At 53.2% G+C, this 19208-nt stretch overlaps 2 protein-coding genes across 5 annotated transcripts in view; both read left to right on the plus strand.

The window, feature by feature from the left end:
- CAMSAP2 (calmodulin regulated spectrin associated protein family member 2) overlaps positions 1 to 9714 on the plus strand; it is a 97238-nt gene extending 87524 nt beyond the window's left edge. For 2 of the 4 annotated variants that reach the window (XM_027565813.1, XM_027565815.1), the window contains 6 exons: positions 686 to 822; positions 1467 to 1687; positions 4026 to 4125; positions 4846 to 4961; positions 6142 to 6260; positions 6865 to 9714. In XM_027565813.1, the coding sequence (XP_027421614.1) occupies positions 686 to 822; positions 1467 to 1687; positions 4026 to 4125; positions 4846 to 4961; positions 6142 to 6260; positions 6865 to 7170 (999 nt within the window). In that variant the 3' untranslated portion in view covers positions 7171 to 9714. The remainder of the gene's footprint in view (positions 1 to 685; positions 823 to 1466; positions 1688 to 4025; positions 4126 to 4845; positions 4962 to 6141; positions 6261 to 6864) is intronic. The other 2 variants (XM_027565814.1, XM_027565816.1) reach the window with 1 other exon arrangement.
- Positions 9715 to 10267: 553 nt separating this feature from the next.
- Positions 10268 to 18676, plus strand: GPR25 (G protein-coupled receptor 25). Its single transcript, XM_027565817.1, has one exon. The coding sequence runs from the start codon at positions 16773 to 16775 to the stop codon at positions 17895 to 17897; it is 1125 nt and encodes a 374-aa protein (XP_027421618.1). The 5' UTR covers positions 10268 to 16772; the 3' UTR covers positions 17898 to 18676.
- Positions 18677 to 19208: the final 532 nt, after the last annotated feature.

Here is a 19208-nt window from a genome sequence, read left to right on the forward strand (position 1 = left end):
GTGTCAGAACCACTTCTCCAGCTGGTTCCTCCTGACTTCTGAGAACTTGAGCCCTGAGAGTCTGCTTAGGAGCCAGGCAGGCCCAGAAGGCCAAGGGCCCACCTTCTAGCTAGCCCTGGGGTCAGGAGTGTGTAATTACACCCGTCTCCTCTTCCGTGGGAGAGCCCGCAGTGCAGTGCAGAACCCAGCGAGCAAACTGTCAGAGCCTCCACTTAAAAAAATTGTGCAGCAGGAATTTCGTTTATGTGATACAACTTTGGGTAGCTATTTTTTTGGTGCTTTTCCTTGACTTTTCTACATTAAGCGTGTATTCTAAATACAACTTAAATGGAATTTTAAAATGTGTGGAGAAACTCTCCACTCTGTAAATTATTTATTAGGGCCCAGAAAACTTTTTCTTTTTTTTCCCCCATTTTATGTTGTTCTTTGCTAACTTCCTAAGTTTTGAAAACATGTAATCAAAGAAGTTTGTGTCTTTTGTTATTTGATAAAGTATTGCCTCTTTAATTCATTTCTTCCTTCATCATTTCGGAACATGTCCGTCTGTGGTGGGGTTGGAATAGGATCAGTGGGTGATTTGGATTCTCAGTTCCAAGAGTGACCACTACCTGTGGCCTCAGCCATTGAAAATGCAGATACTGGTGCCTTAAGTGTTTCCTCCTCCTCAATGAGACTCATTCCCTAGGATGATCAAAAGGCAGAAAATGATATGGCCATGAAACGAGCAGCTTTGTTGGAGAAACGATTAAGAAGGGAGAAGGAGACACAGCTTCGGAAGCAGCAGCTGGAAGCCGAGATGGAGCACAGGAAAGAGGAGACCAGGTGCGGCCGCCGAGCGGGAGGGGCCTGCTGGCTCCTTAGCGGGCATCGGGAGGCCTTCGCGGAGTCAGTGCTGATTTGGGGCCTGCTGGCTCCTTAGCGGGCATCGGGAGGCCTTCGCGGAGTCAGTGCTGATTTGGGTGCTTCTTAGGAGTTTATTTATTTAAGTGTTGGTTGCATGTTTTTATCCCAAGCTTGAAACATTGATTTAAAATAATTTTCCTGGGTTTTTCTCACACACACACATTTTTTAAAGTAGTTATTTATTAATGATATAGTTAATGACCGTGGTTGTCCCAGGTACGCTTTAAATGGAGCGTTTTCCAGGTGTTGACTCGCTCGCGCCCCCCACCAACCACGCTCACTGCCCCTCACCACCTGTCACGCATGCTCAGCCCCCCCATGCACGCTTACCGCCCCTCCCCACTCCTCACGCACGCTCCCCCCCCCCCCCCGCGCACGCTCACTGCCCCCCCCCCCGCGCACGCTCACTGCCCCCACCACCTGTCACGCATTCTCACCCCCCCCCCATGCACGCTCACTGCCCCTCACCTCTCTTCACGCATGCTCACCCCACCTCACACGCACTCGCCGCCCCTGGCCGCCCCCGTACGTGCACAGTAAGCGGCCCGCCCGCTCCTCTCCAGGCGCAGGACGGAGGAGGAGCGGCAGAAGAAGGAGGACGAGCGGGCGCGCCGTGAGTTCATCCGGCAGGAGTACCTGCGGCGCAAGCAGCTGAAGCTCATGGAGGACATGGACAGCGTCCTCAAGCCCCGGCCTCAGGTGGCCCGGCAGAAGAAGCAGCGGCCCAAGTCCATCCACAGGGACCACCTCGAGTCCCCCAAGACGCCCGTGAAAGGTCCCCCAGGTAACGGGCGCATGGTGAGGTGGCTTAGAACAGACCCCAGCTCGGCAGTGGCACACAGGCGCGGGGGGCTCTGAACTGGGCAGGAAAGCTTCCTTCGAGTGGAGCCTGTTACGCGTGCGTGCGTATGGCCAACAGCACTCTCGAGTGCTCACATCCAGCCTGAACACGAGCCCAGTGCGCGCTCGCCCTCACATCCCATCTCCCTGGGTTGTCACTATAGTTATTCTGAAACTTAAGAATTACTATAGTTATTCTATACCGAATTCTATACTGAATTACTGTAGTTATTCTGAAACTGAAGGAAAATAATGTAACACTGACTATTTAAAGAGAACTGTTAAAAAAAATAGACATAGAAAACAGATGCCAGAGGGTAATGGGGTAAGTGTTAGGATGTTGGGGTTAACATATATACATGACTATATATGAGTCAGATAACAAGAACTTAGTGTACAGCACAGGGAACTATAATGGGAAAGAATATGGAAAAGAGGTGTGTGTGTGTGTGTAACTGAATCACTTTCCTTATACCAGAAGCTAACACAGCATTGTAAATTAACTATACTTCAATTTAAAAAGTAAAGAGAACTCCACCTTTTGTAGTCAGTGAAAATTTTTGATACCTAGTATTGGCCAAAATTAACAAATTGATTTGCTACCTGGGAATTCAGTTCACTTGCTCAGTTGTATCCGACTCTTTGTGACCCCGTGGACTTCCCTGGCCATTACCAACTCCTGTAGCTTGCTCAAACTCATGTCCATTGAGCCGGTGATGCCATCCAACCATCTCATCCTCTGTCATCCCCTTCTCCCTCCTTCAGTCTTTTCCAGCATCAGGGTCTTTTCCAGTGAGTCAGTTCTTCACATCAGGTGGCCAAAGTATTGGAGTTTCAGCATCAGTCCTTCCAGTGAATATTCAGGAGTGATTTCCTTTAGGATGGACTGGTTGGATCTCCTTGATGTCCAAGAGACACTCAGGAATCTTCTCCAATACCACAGTTCAAAAGTATCAGTTTTCTTTATAGTCCAACTCTCACATCCACACATGACTACTGGAAAAACTATAGCTTTGACTAGACGGACCTTTGTCAGCAAAGTAATGTCTCTGCTTTTTAATATGCTGTCTAGGTTGGTCATAACTTTTCTTCCAGGGAGCAAGCATCTTTTAATTTTCATGGCTGCAGTCACCATTTGCAGTGATTTTGAAGCCCAAAAAAATAAAGTCTGTCACTGTTCCCATTGTTTCCCCACCTATTTGCCATGAAGTGATGCCATGATCTTAGTTTTCTGAATGTTGAGTTTTAAGCCAACTTTTTCACTGTCTTCTTTGACTTTCATCAAGAGGCTCTTTAGTTCTTTTTCACTTTCTGCCATGGGGTTGTGTCATCTGCATATCTGAGGTTATTGATATTTCTCCTGGCAATCTTGATTCCAGCTTGTGCTTCATCCAATCCAGCATTACCTGGGAATTAGATATTCCTAAAATATATTTTACTATTATTGTTAGTTTCTTTGTTACTTTTTCTTTTTTTGAGTTTTTTTTCTTATAGGCACTCACTTATTACCACTCCACTGTTTTGGAGTAATTAATTTTATCCTTTTTCTTCTCTCGATTTTGTTGAGATGTGATTGGCGTTTAGCACTTTGTGAGTTTAAGGTGCATAGTCTAGTGATTTGATCTACATGTATCATGAAGTGGTGCCCACAGTAAATCTGCTGAGCATCTGTCATCTTGAATAGATAAAACATCTCAGAAAAAGAAAGACACGTTTTCTCCTTGTGCTGAGAACTCCTAGGGCCCGTCTCCCGGCAGCTTTCGTGTGGAGTGTCACACAGCGGTGTCAGGGAAGTTATAGACGAGCATCTGCTGTCCCTCGGCCTGCGCGCCGGAGGACGTTGCCCCTTCACCCAGGCGCCCTCCCCCCGACTCTGGCATGAGTTTGTGTGTTGTTGAAGTACAGTTGACCTACAACACTGCGTTAGTTCCTGTTATACAACAGAGTGATTCACAGTGGTCACCAGGCTTGATCTAGTTAATCTGTCACCGCACGAAGAGTTTATCTAGTGACTGACTGCACTCCCCACGCCAGACACGCCAGCTGCCTGACTCATCATCTCATAACTGGAGGTGTGTACCTCTCAGTCTCCCTCACTTATTGCATTAGTTCTCAAAAGTAGGCTCCTTGTCCATTTTAAGTAAGTTGTGCGTATATGCGTGCAAGCATATTATGTATCTAAAACGGAAAAGAAACTGTACCAGCTAAATTTTCATACACTGGTATTACCTAATGAACACTCTTCTCTAGTTGCCCCTTTTAAATTTCTAATTTTTGTTCAGGATCACAAATCTGTCGTGTCTTTTCAGTCTCGAGCCTTTCTCTGGCATCACTGAACACGGGCGATAACGAAAGCTTGCAGTCAGGGAAGAGGACCCCGAGGTGAGTCACAGCGCAGACGTCTCCTGAGAACAACGTTCTCAGTAAATGCACCATAATCGTGGATGGTCGTAAGTTTTGCTGACTTGGACAGTTTGGGTGTCTATAAAAAATACACATATAAAATCTTTCAGTTTTTTCCTTTGGATTTTAGATTAATGACATCAGTAGGATAGTGCCTGTATCTGTTGGCCAGCCACTGCTGACTGTTGGTACAGTCGAGCTTGAAGCGGAACATCCTTGTGTGCAGCGCGCCAGCCGCTCTAGTCTCCCCCTCTTGTGACTTAGGAAAGCTCCTTTGTACGCTCCCTCTTTCTCAAGGATGTGTTGGGTTGGCCAAAAAGTTAGAGGTTTCAAACCACCTTATGGGAAAAAACAGAATGAACTTTTTGACCAACCCGGTATATGTATTAGAAGCTAAAAATCAGTATTTCCTGGTCTTGTGAAATATGTTATAACATAGCACCCATATAAGAGAAGGTTCCTAGTGAAGGTCGTCAGGTACTGTCGGTTGTCCTGTGGGAACATCCATCTGTCCTCCACAGGTATTCAGGGGGGTGCCCACTGAGGTCTCGGCTCTGCAGCTCTGAACGAGACAGAATGACCACCGTCTTCTTTTTAAACCTCTGAGTTGAGTTTGGTTGGCACTCACCTTCACCCTCCTGAGCCCCAAATGCTTTTCCTCTGTATGGGACGTTACAGTGCACGTCTTGTATTACTCAGGTCAGAGTCTGTAGAAGGCTTCTTATCTCCAAGCCGGTGTGGCAGCCGGAACGGTGAGAAGGACTGGGAGAACGCATCCACCACGTCGTCCGTGGCCTCAGGGACGGAGTACACAGGTGAGTGCCCGCCCATCCTTGGGAAGCATTTGGCCAGGGGCTGAGACGCGATGCAGGGTGCGCTGCATGCAGAAGACAGATTGGAAACAGTGGCTGAGGCGGCGGTCACTTTCAGGTAAGTCAGTGTCTGTGATTTGGTTCCAGTCAGAGTGGTGGCAGCTTGTCCCAGATGAATTCAGCTTCAGAAAAATAGCAATATCCCTCAGCCCTCGGCCCCCGGCTTCTCCCTTAAAAACCCTGCCTGTCTCTGTGTTGTAGTCTGGGTCTGAGGCTGTCTCAGTTTGGTCTCCAGAGGTCCCTCTGCCCCACATCAGTCATGAGTGAGGGGAACAGCTCGGCTCCACCAAGTCCTTCCCCTCATGCTGGGCCTTCAAGGTCTGGACCTGCGCGTCTAGAGCAAGTGTTGAGAGGCTCTGAAAGATAAAGGAAGGCCTTAGGTCCAGGAGGGCACCTGGTCTGGCTCTGTTGGGGGAGACGTTGTTGAAGGAGAAGCACGCAGAATAACATGTGGGTGAGAACTAAAGCAATGAAGCAGGAGAGAAAGTGGGAGCAGCCGTGGAGAGTAGGTGGGAGAGTGACGGGGACCACCCGTGTCCCGCTGGCATCCGGCTGACCCCCAAGTGGTCCCCGAAGACCCAGGGGGCAGAGCTTGCTGACTCCCCCAGAGTTGTTTCCTCCCTACCCTGTGGCTCCAGCTGGCCCAGCAGCCTGTAAGGTCAGTGCAGCAGCCGTGTCTGCCGGCCCCGGGGGAGCCCAGACCTGCAGGGCTGTCAGACACACAGTGAACCTTCCAGGAATTACATGGCTGCAGAACCACTGGTAACTCTGAGTCAGCCATGCTGGGAGTAATTTATTCCAGATATAGATAAACATGACAAATCAGGGCTAATTTTTTTCTCTTCCAAAGAACTGGTTTCTCTGCATACTTAACTGAAGGCCTCCTGGAGGAGTTCCAGGAAAGTGGCAGAAAGTACTGCCCTCCAGGCCACCTCGGGAGGCCAAAGGGGACCCGCGAGTGTAGCCCTGTGGATAAAACTGGGTCCTGACTGGAACAGGGCAGTCAGGGGCCTTCATGTTAGAGTTTAATCAGTGTAGGAACAATTGTATCATTTAAACATAAGTAGTATTTCTGACTTAGGAAAGTTATTTTACTGTTATTGTTATTAAATTCTTATCATAGGACCAAAGCTCTTCAAAGAACCCAGTGCAAAATCCAATAAGCACATAATACAAAATGCTTTAGCTCATTGCTGTTTGGCTGGAAAAGTAAATGAAGGTCAGAAGAAAAAAATACTGGAGGTAAGCATGTTTACATGAAAGTTAGGTCGGGCAGTGTCTTAAAATTGTAGGAATCTTCTCTTTCAATTCAAGAAAAAACACTCCTTAGGGACTCCTAGAATTTCAGCCGCATATGAAGGGTCTGTAACTATGTTTTCATTATTAGACGGACTTAACTCTCAGATGGGATTCTGGAAGACTGCACATTTCATTCAAGACTAGGCATAGACTTAAGATGAAAATACAAAATCATAAAATGTTTTCTTCCCCAGAGTCGCTTGGTCACATTTCATAAGCGTAGATTTCGTGCTTTGCCTTTTTTAAATGGAACTGTGTCGCAAAGGAGGTGGCCAGTGCTGGTTGTCAGTGGTAGAGATCTAGCAGATCCTGCAGACCTTGAAGTTCCTCCGGGGTCTCGATTTGGGCACAGCCAGCAGGCCTCGGCCGTAAGGGGCCTGCACACAGTTCAGCCCAGCGTGCTGGGCGTGCATTACACGCACCGCATTTTAGCTGCTGGAGAGTTTCTGTTTTAAATTACGTGTCAAGAAATGTAACATATGAATTGTGTTCAGCAAAACGTTTAAGGGTTTTTATTGTTGTTTTGTTTTTGTTTGTAATCCTGAAGGAAATGGAGAAGTCAGATGCCAACAACTTCCTGATCTTATTTCGGGACTCAGGCTGCCAGTTCCGGTCTCTGTACGCCTACTGCCCAGAGACTGAAGAGATCAGTAAGCTGACTGGGATAGGCCCTAAGTCTGTCACTAAAAAGATGATCGAGGGCCTTTACAAATACAATTCTGACAGGAAACAGTTCAGCCACATCCCTGCTAAAACTTTATCTGCCAGTGTTGATGCCATTACCATTCACAGCCATTTGTGGCAGGCCAAGAGGCCAGTGACGCCCAAAAAACTGTTACCCACTAAAGCATAGGAACTGGGAGATCCTGCTTCTGAACGTTCATGGTAAGTTTGCACTTCATCCCTCCTGCCTATAGAAATCCTTTCTAATTGCCAACAGACTTTTATTCATTGAAACTGGACGTTCAGCCCTGTTGTCATGACAACTGGAATGTAGACCACAGTGCTGGAGACGCACCGAGGTGCCGGGCCAGGTGATGGCGATGTCTGGCTCGCTGGGGGAGGTGTGCCTGCTGGGCTCTCGATACAGCGAAGCACTGAGTTCTTGCGGACGCTAGTTGACGTAAGGCTAGGATCATCAGCTGTGTGTTTTGTTTGTTGCTGTTTTTTTAACTTTTTAACGTATATGAGTGTCTTCAGATGGTTTATTTTGCTATTTTCCTCCCCTGGAGTTTGTTCCAGGATAACGTTTGTATTTGGGTTCATGTGGAGATCACGAGAGTGGGAAATAGGCCTGCGGAGATAGCTCGCGCGGTTCTTAGGACGCAGAGAAAACTAGTGCCAGCTCCCCAGTAACCCTCGTGCTTTAGTGGCGTCAGAGCGTTGGCCGAACTACCCTGCGAAGTATTTACACTTCTGTATTTATTACTCACTCAAGTATTACCATTTTCCTATGAAACAAGAGGAGGAGTTGTAAAGAGCTGCTATAGTTCACTTAAAACCACGTGAGCTTAACCGAGAAATGTTATAAGAAGTTGCTGATTAAATCAGTGCTGTTTTTACACCACTTCTGGCCGTCTCAGAATAATTTAGATTGTTCTTTTAACAAAAAGGCTTTCTGTCTCTTTTGAAGCACGTCACTTTATAAGCTGGCAGAAATGAACGGCACTTTGAGAGTAGTCTGAAGATGGAAGACTTCCTGCCACAGGCTCTTGAGAGGTCTTTCCGTTGTATTTATAGCTGATACAAAAGATACATTTAGAGTTTTTAAACATGTACAAAGGGCTACGTTTTAATTTTAAAATAGCTTCACATTCTTTCACTGATTCTGAGTTTTTCTTTTTCATCCTTTTCAAGTGGGACACCTTAGATTAAATACACACTTGAACTCTTCCCTACGTGATCTTTGTTCCTATAACAGTGCATACCAGAGGGTTAGTTGGGGAAAAACTTCATTCTCAGGAAAAGACTTGAACGATTCTGTGATCCTGTTATGTTTCAGTGTTGTGACAACATGTAGCCTTAGAGGGAAGACAGTATTGTGGCATATGTGAGATGCATAGTCTGTTTTCTTTCATGGGAAGTAGAGACAAAAATATATACATTTCTCTAATTGAGTTGTTCAGAGAAATAACTAATATCTCATATGATGATGTATTCACTTATTTTTAAAGAGAGGAGGAGTGAGGTGTCCCTGGACTGTGCTTCTCTCTTATTACAAGGCCTTCGGCGTCAGTGCGTCTGGGCTATCAGCATCTTCTCAAATGCTGTCAATATTTTACTGTAATTTATGTTCTTATATTTATGTATATTTGTTTAAACTGTAAAAAAGAAAATTTCACAGATTTTTTTCCAATACCTGTGCAAGATATGTGTGTAGCTCAGAACTATTTGTGATCTGCTGTTTGCATGTAAAAGACCAGGATATATGTAACTCTTATATTTTAAGTGTATACATATTGTGTATATAATATATGAAGATTAAAACTGATGGATTGCACATTTTACCTTTCAGACAACCATTTCGGTCACAATTAGAAGGAAATGATTGTCAAATAGATTGACTAGTTTAAAAAAATAGTGAACCTAATCAAAATGCGGTAATAGTCAAAAGGAGAGTTAACAAGCCTTCAACATTACTAAATTTGTTCTTTTTAATCAATGAAATTTCCCTTATCAAAGCAATCTTTTTGGTGATACTACTTGGCCATTAAATTTTTTTAAACTGAATGCAAGACAGTGGAGGAAGTGACTATGTGAGACCAGACAGGCCCACCCTTTGTTCTCAGGCCTGCCTGTGCCCAGTGGTGTCTGTGAGGTCTGAAGGTAGAATGTGAATATTGCCACAAAAGTTCCTTGCTCTCAGTATGATGGTTTACTTTATTCATGCAGAAGGAATATGGATATATTTAAGTCTGTGGATTTTTTTAAATTATGTTTTTAAAATTATACAAATGAGAATTATGCTATTTCATAAAGTCTGGAGATAGTCATCAACTTATTGAAACACATTGGTGCTTCTCATCATCGGAGGTCACGTTGTTGGATAATTACTTGGTTGAGTTTGCCAGACCCTTGTCGCGGTCCCCCGCGCGGCCTGTCAGGTTCTGCCGTGCGACAGGCACTGGAAAGCTTTTCATTCCCCTCAGCTGCTCAGTTGTGTTATGACTGTTACAGTTCAGTTGGCTGTTTTTAAAGCCAAATCCAGCTTTTTAATTGTGGTTCCATGGACACTTGGGGCGATGTACAGCGTCTGGTGTGCTGCCTGTCCACTCGGGAGCGTCGCTTACAGGTTTTTTTTACGATGCTGTGCTGTAAAATACTGTCCTATTTGCTACTTCCTGGTACAGTGTAGTTTTTCCCCTTTCATTTGAATAAAAGCATGGCACCAAATGTCCCTTTCTGTTTCTCGATTAAAATACGGGGTCTTGGGGCTAATATTTGAACCTGGGCAAACACATCACATGGTTTTCCTGTCTCTCAACCTCAGTTTAAAGGTATCCATGAGAGGTGACTATACTGGAAGGCGTTTGAAGCCTGACTTAGGTGCTGTTGAAAGCCTGTCGCTGTCTGTGCGGCTCAGACGGTCTACACAGTGATGCAGGAATGTTTGTGCTCATCTTGCATTAATTTTGCCTGATTTCTTCCTTTTTTTTTTTTTTTGGTGAATTGATCATTAAAAATGCCAGAATTAACCCTCTGCGCCTCTACAAGTGAATGTCTGCTGAGCTCACCCAGCTCCGGCAGCAGTGGGAGCCAGGTCTCGACAGTTATTCCATAAGCTTCACTTTGATTTTGCGGATTCTCCTCATTCAGACCAGGGCAGTTAAAGAAAAACCTAAAAACCGCATGAAGGGAAAGCGTTAGCTGCTCAGTTGTGTCCAACCCTGTGACCTCTGGACTGTAGCCCACCAGGCTCCTCTGTCCATGGGATTCTCCAGGGAAAAATACTGGAGAGGGGAACCATTCCCTTCTCCAGGGGGTCTTCCATGGATTGAAAACCCACATCTCAGATTTTTTACCACCTGAGCCACCAGGGAAGCCCACCCATACTTTCCAAATAAAGATAGTTTTGCCCTCAAAATAAGAGCCCTGCGGTGGCTTTCCTGGCCCGACACCCTCCGGTTGACCTACACTGTCCCTGGGGCCTGGGGGCAGCTTGAAATTGCAAACTGCTGTCGTCTGAGGGTGGGCTGCTCCCCTCCTGTCTGTCCCCAGCTCTCCTGCACGCAGAGTCTCAGGGCTCCGCCCCAGGCCCTGCCCACCCCTGCGCTTTCCGCCAGGCCTGCAGCCTCCGCCTCCATACAACCTGGCCTCCCTGCCACCCCCGTGCGTCTCACCCCTCACCCAGAAGTTCATGGCCTTCCGCAGCTCACCCAGCTCAGAAACCAGTCCTCGGCCTTCTGGGTAGGTCCGCGACCCCAGCAGCTGCCAGCCACCGAGGCCGAGCCTTTGAGGGCCTCCCTTCCTCTTCTCCGGTCCAGCACGGAGGCGCCCGGGCCGGGAGTCCGCACACATGCACCCCCCGAGCCTCCATCCACCCCAGCCCCCTGCCCGAGCCGCCAGGCTGTCTCTTCTGCAGGGGGGGCCGGGATCCCGATGCCCCCACACCCCTGCACAAGCCCGGCTCAGCCCGGCCGTCACTGAAGTCCTCCTGGGCCTGCCTGGCCCGGTCACAGCAGCCGGCAGGGAAATCCCCAGTAGACACTGTGAAACTCAGGCATGTCGAGATAAGTCACAAAGTCACTGTGAGAAAGATCCAACCGTCAGGACCTTCTCAGGCTCCTTGGCTCCTCACGTTTGTGCCAAGTTGGGAGGGTGACTCCAGACGTCACCCGTTCACCACGGTGCCCAGACACAGCCTCAAGGCCAACCTGGCCACACTGGAGACAGGGTGCCGGGTCTGCCCGCCTCCCGGCCATTCTGCGCTAAAACTTGCTCCCCAGTACGGCAGGGGCGGCTGGAGAGGGAGCACCCTGTCGTTGTCTTCTTGTCTTTTGTTCGCTGACAGGTGGGGCGTCCACCCTGTTAGGACGGGCAGCATGGCGTGGGAAGGGCAGGGTCGGGCAGAGGGCCCAGGCGGGAAGGGCAGGCTCACGGCAGCGAAAGGGCTGACCCGCGCCCCTCGCCCCCTCCCAGCCACCAGTCCTGCTTCGGTGACCAGAGACGGGCTGAGATCACTGGGAAGTGCTGGCGAGCAACCCTTGTGGGCTGAGTAGTCACCACCCAGACCTGCAACTTCCTCTCCAAACCCTTGGGGCCCTGTCCTGCCAGGGGACTTCCCTGCCGCTGTCCTCCTCTCGGGTTCCTGCTACCTCAGTCTGCAGCCCTGAAGCAGGAGATGGAATCTCGCTTTCCTTGAAAGCCGCCCTCTTCCTCTCACCCCTGACCCACCGCCCCCAGGCCAGCAGTGAGGTTGCGGCCCTGAGACACTTTCACTCTGAGTCACCAAAGCACTTCCCCCAGGGACGCTGAGATGTTCCTGCCCCTTCCCAGCCGCCTGGTCTCGTCCCTGAGAGTTTCTGAAACCCCGCTCCACCCCTGGCGCCCAGGGTGGGGCCGGCCCTGGGCTGGGGAGCCCGCGGTGGCAGGGGTAGGGGGGACCACTGCCGGCCTTCCCCTGACACCCCTCCCCGCTCCACACGCCGGCACAGGCACACGTGCGTGCACAGCCGCACACACACACGTGCATGCATATACACATGGAGGGCTCGGGAGCGTGGTGTGTGAGGAGGCACCCCGCAGCCAGTGGAGGACTGAATGAAGGCAGGGCCCCCGTTTCTAGCACCCTCGCCATCCAGAGGCTGGGGACACGCCTGCCCTGCCCACCATGGGCCGCAGACCGACGCTGCCCCCAGTCCATGCCTCGGCCCACTCAGCTCTGCAGCAGAAGCCACCTCACCTGTGCCCCAGGGACCTGCGCTGGCCCAGCCTGAAAGCCCCCAGGTGGGGATGACCTCACAGGAGGTGTCCAGGGCAATCTCAGACCGTGACCCTCCACCTGCTGTGTGCACAGACACCCGGGGTGGGAGGGGGCAGGGCGGCCGAGCCCGAAGCTCCCCAGGGGGGCTGGGCTGGACTGCAGAGCTGCTGTGGGGGTGTCCCCCCCCGCTGTCCATGGGATCCTCCCCCGTCACACAGGCCCTCTCCCACCTGCTCTGAGACGGGAACTGGAGCCCAGCTGCACACGGCGGTCAAGTTATAAAGCGGACGTGGACGCCAGCCTCTCCCACCAACAGCCCCACCTGTTTGTTCACTAGACATGCAGACACGGACAGCGTGGTGGGTGTGGACCCAGTTCGACATTGCAGTACAGCGGGGTTCTTACAAATAGTTTTAATGTAATGGCGTTGGGAAAGTTAGAAATCTAAAAAGAAATTTATGTGGATTTAAAAAGATGATACAAAATTTTAACAAGAAGATTGAAGGGGCCTCCCTGGTGGTTCAGTGGCTGACTCTGCACTCGCAACGCAGGGCACTCAGGCTCCACCCCTGGTCAGGGAACTAGGTCCCACGTGCCATGTCTTAAGACCCAGTGCCGCCCAATGAATACATTTAAAAAGTAAAAGTGAACGTTTTTAGATCATCAAAGAGAAAGTAACATTCTAAACTCTGAAATTGCTTAGAGCAACGAATTCCACTATGAAAATGTAAAACAAAAATTGTAAATAACTAAGAAAAAAAGCCTGGAAAGGCACTTGAACCAAGTGGAATAATGATTTATTCTAAATAAATAGTTGATACAAATTATCAGACACACAAAAGATTGTAATAGATAAATGTGTGAAGGACACAGTTCACATGAGAGGAATTACATCTGGAAACATTTTCAATCTTACTTTTTCAAAGAAATGTAAATTGAAGTGAGTTACCACTTTACCTTATTACCTGTTAAAGTGGAAAGATACATTTTGCCAATGAGTGTCTCTAAAAGATTGTTGAAGCTGTGCTCGCCTACGATGCCCATTAGTGGTCACTGCAGGCAGGTGTGTCAAGCCACAAAGAATCTCATAGCCTTTGTCTTCACAAAGGCATTTATACTCAGAGGACAGTGTGAAAGGAGAAAAAAGTGGTAAGTGCTGTTATTTATTCCAAATTTGTATAAATACAAATACTGCAGAAAACACTACAGACAACCTAAATGACCAAAGCAAAGGGATCAGAAGATTCAGCAACACAGGAAAATGTGGATTTGCATTATTCGAGAAAAGCAGACTGAAACTGTGCACCTTCTGACTACAAACACGTCTCTGAAACAGGCGTGTGAGAAATACGTACGTGGGGAACATCTGAAATGCAGTGTTGACAAGACGGAAAACCCGAGAGCTACGGGCTCACAGTCGAATTCCTTTTTGAAAATGCCCTTCGCTGGCCGGAAAATTCACTGGTGTGTCATGCTACCAGAGGGGCCAGAACGCCTTTTCTTATTCCACACTCTGCGATGTGACCAAGGCTTTCATGATGAAAAAGGCGAGAGAACTTTCAAAATTTTCCCCAAAGAGTTAAAGATGATCGGACAGAAAAATTAAGGGGGACAGTGGTTAAGAGCTTAAATATACAGCTCATAAAGGGACTGGAAAAAAAAAAAAAAACCTCCTCCTAGAGGCCATCCAGTTCAAAGCCCTGGATATTTCTGTATTTATACTCCCCTGATCTTACACAGGCCTGTGCCAAGCACGGTGACGGGGACCCTGTTCACCCCAGGAGCTGACAAGCCTGTGGTCGGTGTATGGCTGACCCGGCTCACCCAGCCACTCTCCCTCTGGAAGGCTGGAGCCCTGGGGGCCTGAGAGGGCCCTGGGGTGCGAATGGAGAGAGGCAGGCCTTCTCCCTACAGGCTCCATGCCCATCTGCAGGGGCCTGGACTCTCAGCTCACTAGGAAGAGATGCCATGAGGGGACTGGTTCCAGCCCTGAGGGGGAGGAGAGGCTGGCATCATGGATTTGGCCTTGATCACTGAAGCCAGGCTGGGCACGTGGCAGGCCAGAACCCTGTGGCTTCCTGCCGCCCAGGCCCCAGCAGAGAGAATACGCCACGCACTCAGGACCACAAGGCCACGGCCCCGGAAGCGCAAGGCCCGATGTTTCTAATAAACAGCCCAGGTCTGCCCCCCTCCAGCCCTGCTTCCACGGCCCTCTTGGTGCCTGGCCTACTCTTCTCGTCCACCTGCGGCAGCTGGGCATTCATCTCGAGCTTTCAGAACCACACACGCCCCGGGCCTGGGCTGCCGTGCGCCCAGAAGGCATGGGGCCTGTCCCCAACTGCCCCTGGCAGCCCCCACGTGTCCCTGCTCACGCGAGGCTGCGCAGCCTGGGCTGGCCTTCCGGAGCGGAGGCTGCAGGGCCTCCCAGGACGAGAGTGTCCTTCGCCAGCAGCCTGACCAAACCTGAGAAGGCAGCCCACCCGGTCTCCACACTGTGGGTGGGGGTCTTCAGGGGAGACCCAGGCCTGGGGGCAGGGGTGGGGAGGGCGGGCCAAAGGCCACCCGCCCCCGGCCTCGGCCCTTGCCTGCCTTTCCCATGGTGCAGTAACCCTTGCTGGGGACAGTGTGCACACACCCCACCTGCCCCTTGGCATTTTCTTCCCCCGGGTGTCTCCGCAGACAGAGGGGCCATAGCTAGGGAGACCTGATGTCCCCGTTGGCTCGGCACAGGCCAGCCTGACGGGCCAGGTCAACGGTCATAACACTGCTTTTGCCCTCAGAAGGGCCTGGTGTGTGTGGATTGCGAATTATTCCATCACCCCACTCCAATCAACACAGAACAGAACACACACGCCTCTCCACAGCCCCGGCCTCAGTGGACCGATGGGCGGACAGCACCTGAGTCGTTTCCCGCCAGCTGCCCAGGCCCACCCGCCTGCTCGGCTATGAGAGCCCCGCGCCCCTGGCCTCTTGGATGGGTCTGCTCCCCTCAGTCCCCACTGCCGGTCCCCTGACACTCCCCATCCCCTGCACACGCGACAGCAGCCTACCGCAGGGCTCCCTGCGGCCTCTGCGTGTCGGTCCACGGGTCGGCACTGCCCTGCCCTGGGGGCCCAGGTGGGCCCTGCCCCTCCGCGTGTCCAGGGGCCTCTCAGTCCCCACCTCGGGTGCCGGGCAAGACTCGGGACATACTCTTCAATCAGAGGGGCTGCCCCCTCCTCTGAGCTCCGGGGGGACTGCGTGAACCTTCACACCGGGACGTGTGACCTCTGGCACGCCGGCCCCTGCACGCGGGACGCGTGGACCTGTCTCTGGGGCCTGACTAGTGACCCTCCAAGGTCAAAAGCGGCATCTCCTGTGACACCCGCAACGGGGCCTGCCACACAGAGGCGCTTGCTGTAACAGGGCTAAACGGAGTGAAATGGAAGAATAACCCACCTTGAATTTTTAATGCCAGATGACCCAACGGCTCATCCATTCCTGGTGACAACGAGGCGTGGCTCTGTGGAGGACTCACTGTCACAGCTCACCGCAGCAGCTCACGGGAGGACGTGCTAAAAGAAGCTGGGGCCTGACTGGATGCCCAGCATCCTCGGGAACCCTGCCCCCATCCTCTCCCTGGCCCACCGCCTCCTCCAAGGCCAGGCTACATGCCCACCCTTCTCTCTCAATCCTTCCTGCCTCTCAGTCCACAAGGGATCCCGTCCTCCTCTGAAACTCCCGACTCCTGGTTGAGGACAGCGCCTCTGCCACTGAGTCCCACTCCATCTTGCACTCCGAGCCTAACACCCGTAGGCTCCATAGGTAGGTTCTGCCCAGGAAGGAAGGTGGGGAAGGGCTGGGGTCTGGATTCCGGGCTCTGCTGCCTCATCTGGACAGGCTGACCCTCCCTCTCCAGGTTCAAACCCTCCCTATGGCTCCCTGAGAACCTGAGCTGGTCAGAAATGCCACCCTGGGCTAAGACACCGGACCGGGCAGCTCAGGGAGCTAACACCATCCGAGTGTCTGGTGTTCAGTCCCTGATTCTAGGGAGGCCCCCAAGGGCAGGCTCCTTCCACCCGCCGGCTCTGCAAAGAGGCCAGGGGAATCTTGGCAGCTGGCACCTCCCTGGGGAAAATCCTAAGAGAGAGACAGACAGTAGCCGGGAGCCAAGAGGGGGTGAGAGGGACTGAGGCTCTGAGCGCCTGTTCTACCGGCCCTCTGGGCCCTGAGACCTTTGACGCTCTTAGTTCAGTCAAACCAGTGACTGATGAGGGACAGGCCAGGCTCCCACGGCAGGCAGGGCGGAGATCCAGCCCGGGCACTTTTCTTCCAAAGACCCAGCTAGGAAGCCAGGTCCCCCGCCCTCCGCCCCACCCCGAATCTCGCCCCCTTCTCGGCCCAGGCGCCTGCCCCTCCCCCGCCCCCACCCCTTCCTGCCGCCCGGGGCCGAGGCGACTGGGTGGGCAGGAAGGGAGGTGCTGGGCTGGGCACGGGCCGTGAAGAGCCACCCTCCCTCTTGGCCCCGCGTCCGCCACCGGGCGTCTCCGGCCATGCGCCCCACGGAGCCCTGGAGCCCCAGCGCGGGGACGGCGCCCTGGGACTACTACTCGGGGTCGGGCGCGCCGGACGAGCTGGAGCCGGAGGAGCTGTGCGCGGCACGGGACCTGCCCTACAGCCACGCCTACATCCCCGCGCTCTACCTGGCGGCCTTCGCCGTGGGCCTGCCGGGCAACGCCTTCGTGCTGTGGCTGCTGTCCGGGGCGCGCGGCCGGCGGCGGCTCGTGGACACCTTCGTGCAGCACCTGGCGGCCGCCGACCTGGGCTTCGTGCTCACGCTGCCGCTGTGGGCCGCGGCGGCGGCGCGGGGCGGCCGCTGGCCCTTCGGCGAGGGCCTGTGCAAGCTCAGCAGCTTCGCGCTGGCCGGCACGCGCTGCGCGGGCGCCCTGCTGCTGGCCGGCCTCAGCGTGGACCGCTACCTGGCCGTGGGCCGCCCGCTGGCCGCGCGCTCCCCGCGCTCCCGGCGCTGCGCGCTGGCGGCCTGCGCGGGCGTGTGGGCCGCAGCGCTGGCCGCCGGCCTGCCGTCGCTGGCCTTCCGCCGCCTGCGGCCGCTGCCCGGCCAGGACCGCGGCAGCCAGTGCGGGGAGGAGTCGTCGGACGCCTTTCAGGGCCTGAGCCTGCTGCTGCTGCTTCTGACCCTGGTGCTGCCCCTGGCCGTCACCGTCGTCTGCTACTGCCGCGTGTCGCGCCGCCTGCGCGGGCCGCCGCACCTGGGCCGCGCCCGGAGCCGCTCGCTGCGCATCATCTTGGCCGTCGAGGGCGCCTTCGTGGGCTCCTGGCTGCCCTTCTGCGCCCTGCGCGCCGTCTTCCACCTGGCGAGCTTGGGCGCGCTGCCGCTGCCCTGCCGCTTGCTGCTGGCGCTGCGCTGGGGCCTCACCGTCGCCACCTGCCTGGCCTTCGTCAACAGCTGCGCCAACCCACTCATCTATCTGCTACTCGACCGCTCGTTCCGCGCGCAGCTGCGGCAGCGCGGGGCCTGCGGGCGCGCCGACCGCCCGGCGCGCGGGAGCAGCTCGGCGTCATCACTCTCCGGCGAAGACGGCTCCCCGTTCCGGAGCCCGGCCCGCGCGGGCGGCCGAGCCCAGACGGCGAGCGCCCCCTCGGCTGTTGGCCCGTAGCTGCTCGGCCCGCGGGCTGCGGGCGGCGGAGGGAAGCGAAGCGGGCCGTCCCCCACCGCCACCCGTCTCCCCGACTTCCCCGAGCGCAGCGGGCTGCTCCGCCGGGTCCGCGGGGTCTCCCTCACGAGCTTTCCCAAAATCTCAGCTTTTCCAGCGTCTCCCCCAACCCCAGCCCGGCTCCTGAGACCCGCTCTCCTCCCGCTCCGCCCATTGGACACCTGGGCGCTTTGTCTCCAGCGCAGTAAACGTCCTGCGAGATGGACCGGGCGAGATGGACCTGCAACACCGACCCGGGCTCGGAAAGGGAAGTGGCCTCCCTGCTCTGCCCCCTGGGAGAGACCCCCTAGAGGCCACTCTTGTCTCGGGCGGCTCTGTTACCTTTGGCTCCTACAATCGCGTTGCCTGCTGAGAAATACCTTCTCCAAGCCAAACTCTCTGGCCCCTCTCCAAAGAATCCTGGACCTTTACGCTCTGCCGTCTTGGTGGCTGTGCTGAATCACGCGTCAGCATCTTCATGTTCAACACTCACCAAAGCGTGGGAAGCGCGGTGCTGTCGCGCTAACCCCTTCCTGCTGCCAGCGACCCCAGGAGGCCCATCCTTTATTTCCCCCAACTCCCAAGAAGCCACAGGACTCACCCTGGACTTGGGCGGGCGCCTCCCTGCAGACAGAGGGTTCCAGCATCTGTCCCCGGGCACTCAGATGCTCTGACCGGCTGGGACACTGGGCCCCGCGGCGAGTTCCCCTTTCTCAATAAACAGTCTTGCTGCCCTCACCCGACAGCTGTGTCTGCCTTTACTTGAGTGGAAGGGACTGAAATGAGTGTGAGGGGGCGACTCGATCCCTGGGTCAGACAAAACTCAATCCAGTAGTTGAGGCTGACCTCAAAGCGCTCGAGATTTGGTGTCAAGTCGGGCCAAGAGCAGCAGCCCTGCCGTGGGCCCCCGGGAGGGCAGCCTGTCTTCTCGTCTTCCTATTTTAAAGGACGTTTCCCATTTCGGAGGTTTCAGAGAAAGAGGAGGGGAAAAAGATTTAAGCGCAGCTGCCAGCCAGGCGTCACTTCAGAGTGGAAGTGTGGCATTGTGGCTGGCAAATCCTGGCGGAACCTTATCCTCACGCCCTTTGGGCCCATCCAGGACAAATGCTGAAGGGCATCTGTGTTCTGAGTCTGTGACAGCCTTGGAGGTTTCTGGAAGGGCTGGGAATTCAGTCTTTATATTTTTAAGCAGATTTGGCCTAAAGAAACATCAGTCAGTGCAGGAAAGAACTCAGAAATTCTCCTGGAGAGCCGGTCTCACCAGGCCCGCTCCAG

The sequence above is a fragment of the Bos indicus x Bos taurus genome, chromosome 16 (genome assembly GCF_003369695.1).
Source record: "Bos indicus x Bos taurus breed Angus x Brahman F1 hybrid chromosome 16, Bos_hybrid_MaternalHap_v2.0, whole genome shotgun sequence".
Lineage (NCBI taxonomy): Eukaryota > Metazoa > Chordata > Mammalia > Artiodactyla > Bovidae > Bos > Bos indicus x Bos taurus.

Bases quoted from the DNA above. Each gene is read 5' to 3' on its own strand.
- GPR25 (XM_027565817.1), top strand. From the start codon at position 16,773: ATGCGCCCCACGGAGCCCTGGAGCCCCAGCGCGGGGACGGCGCCCTGG.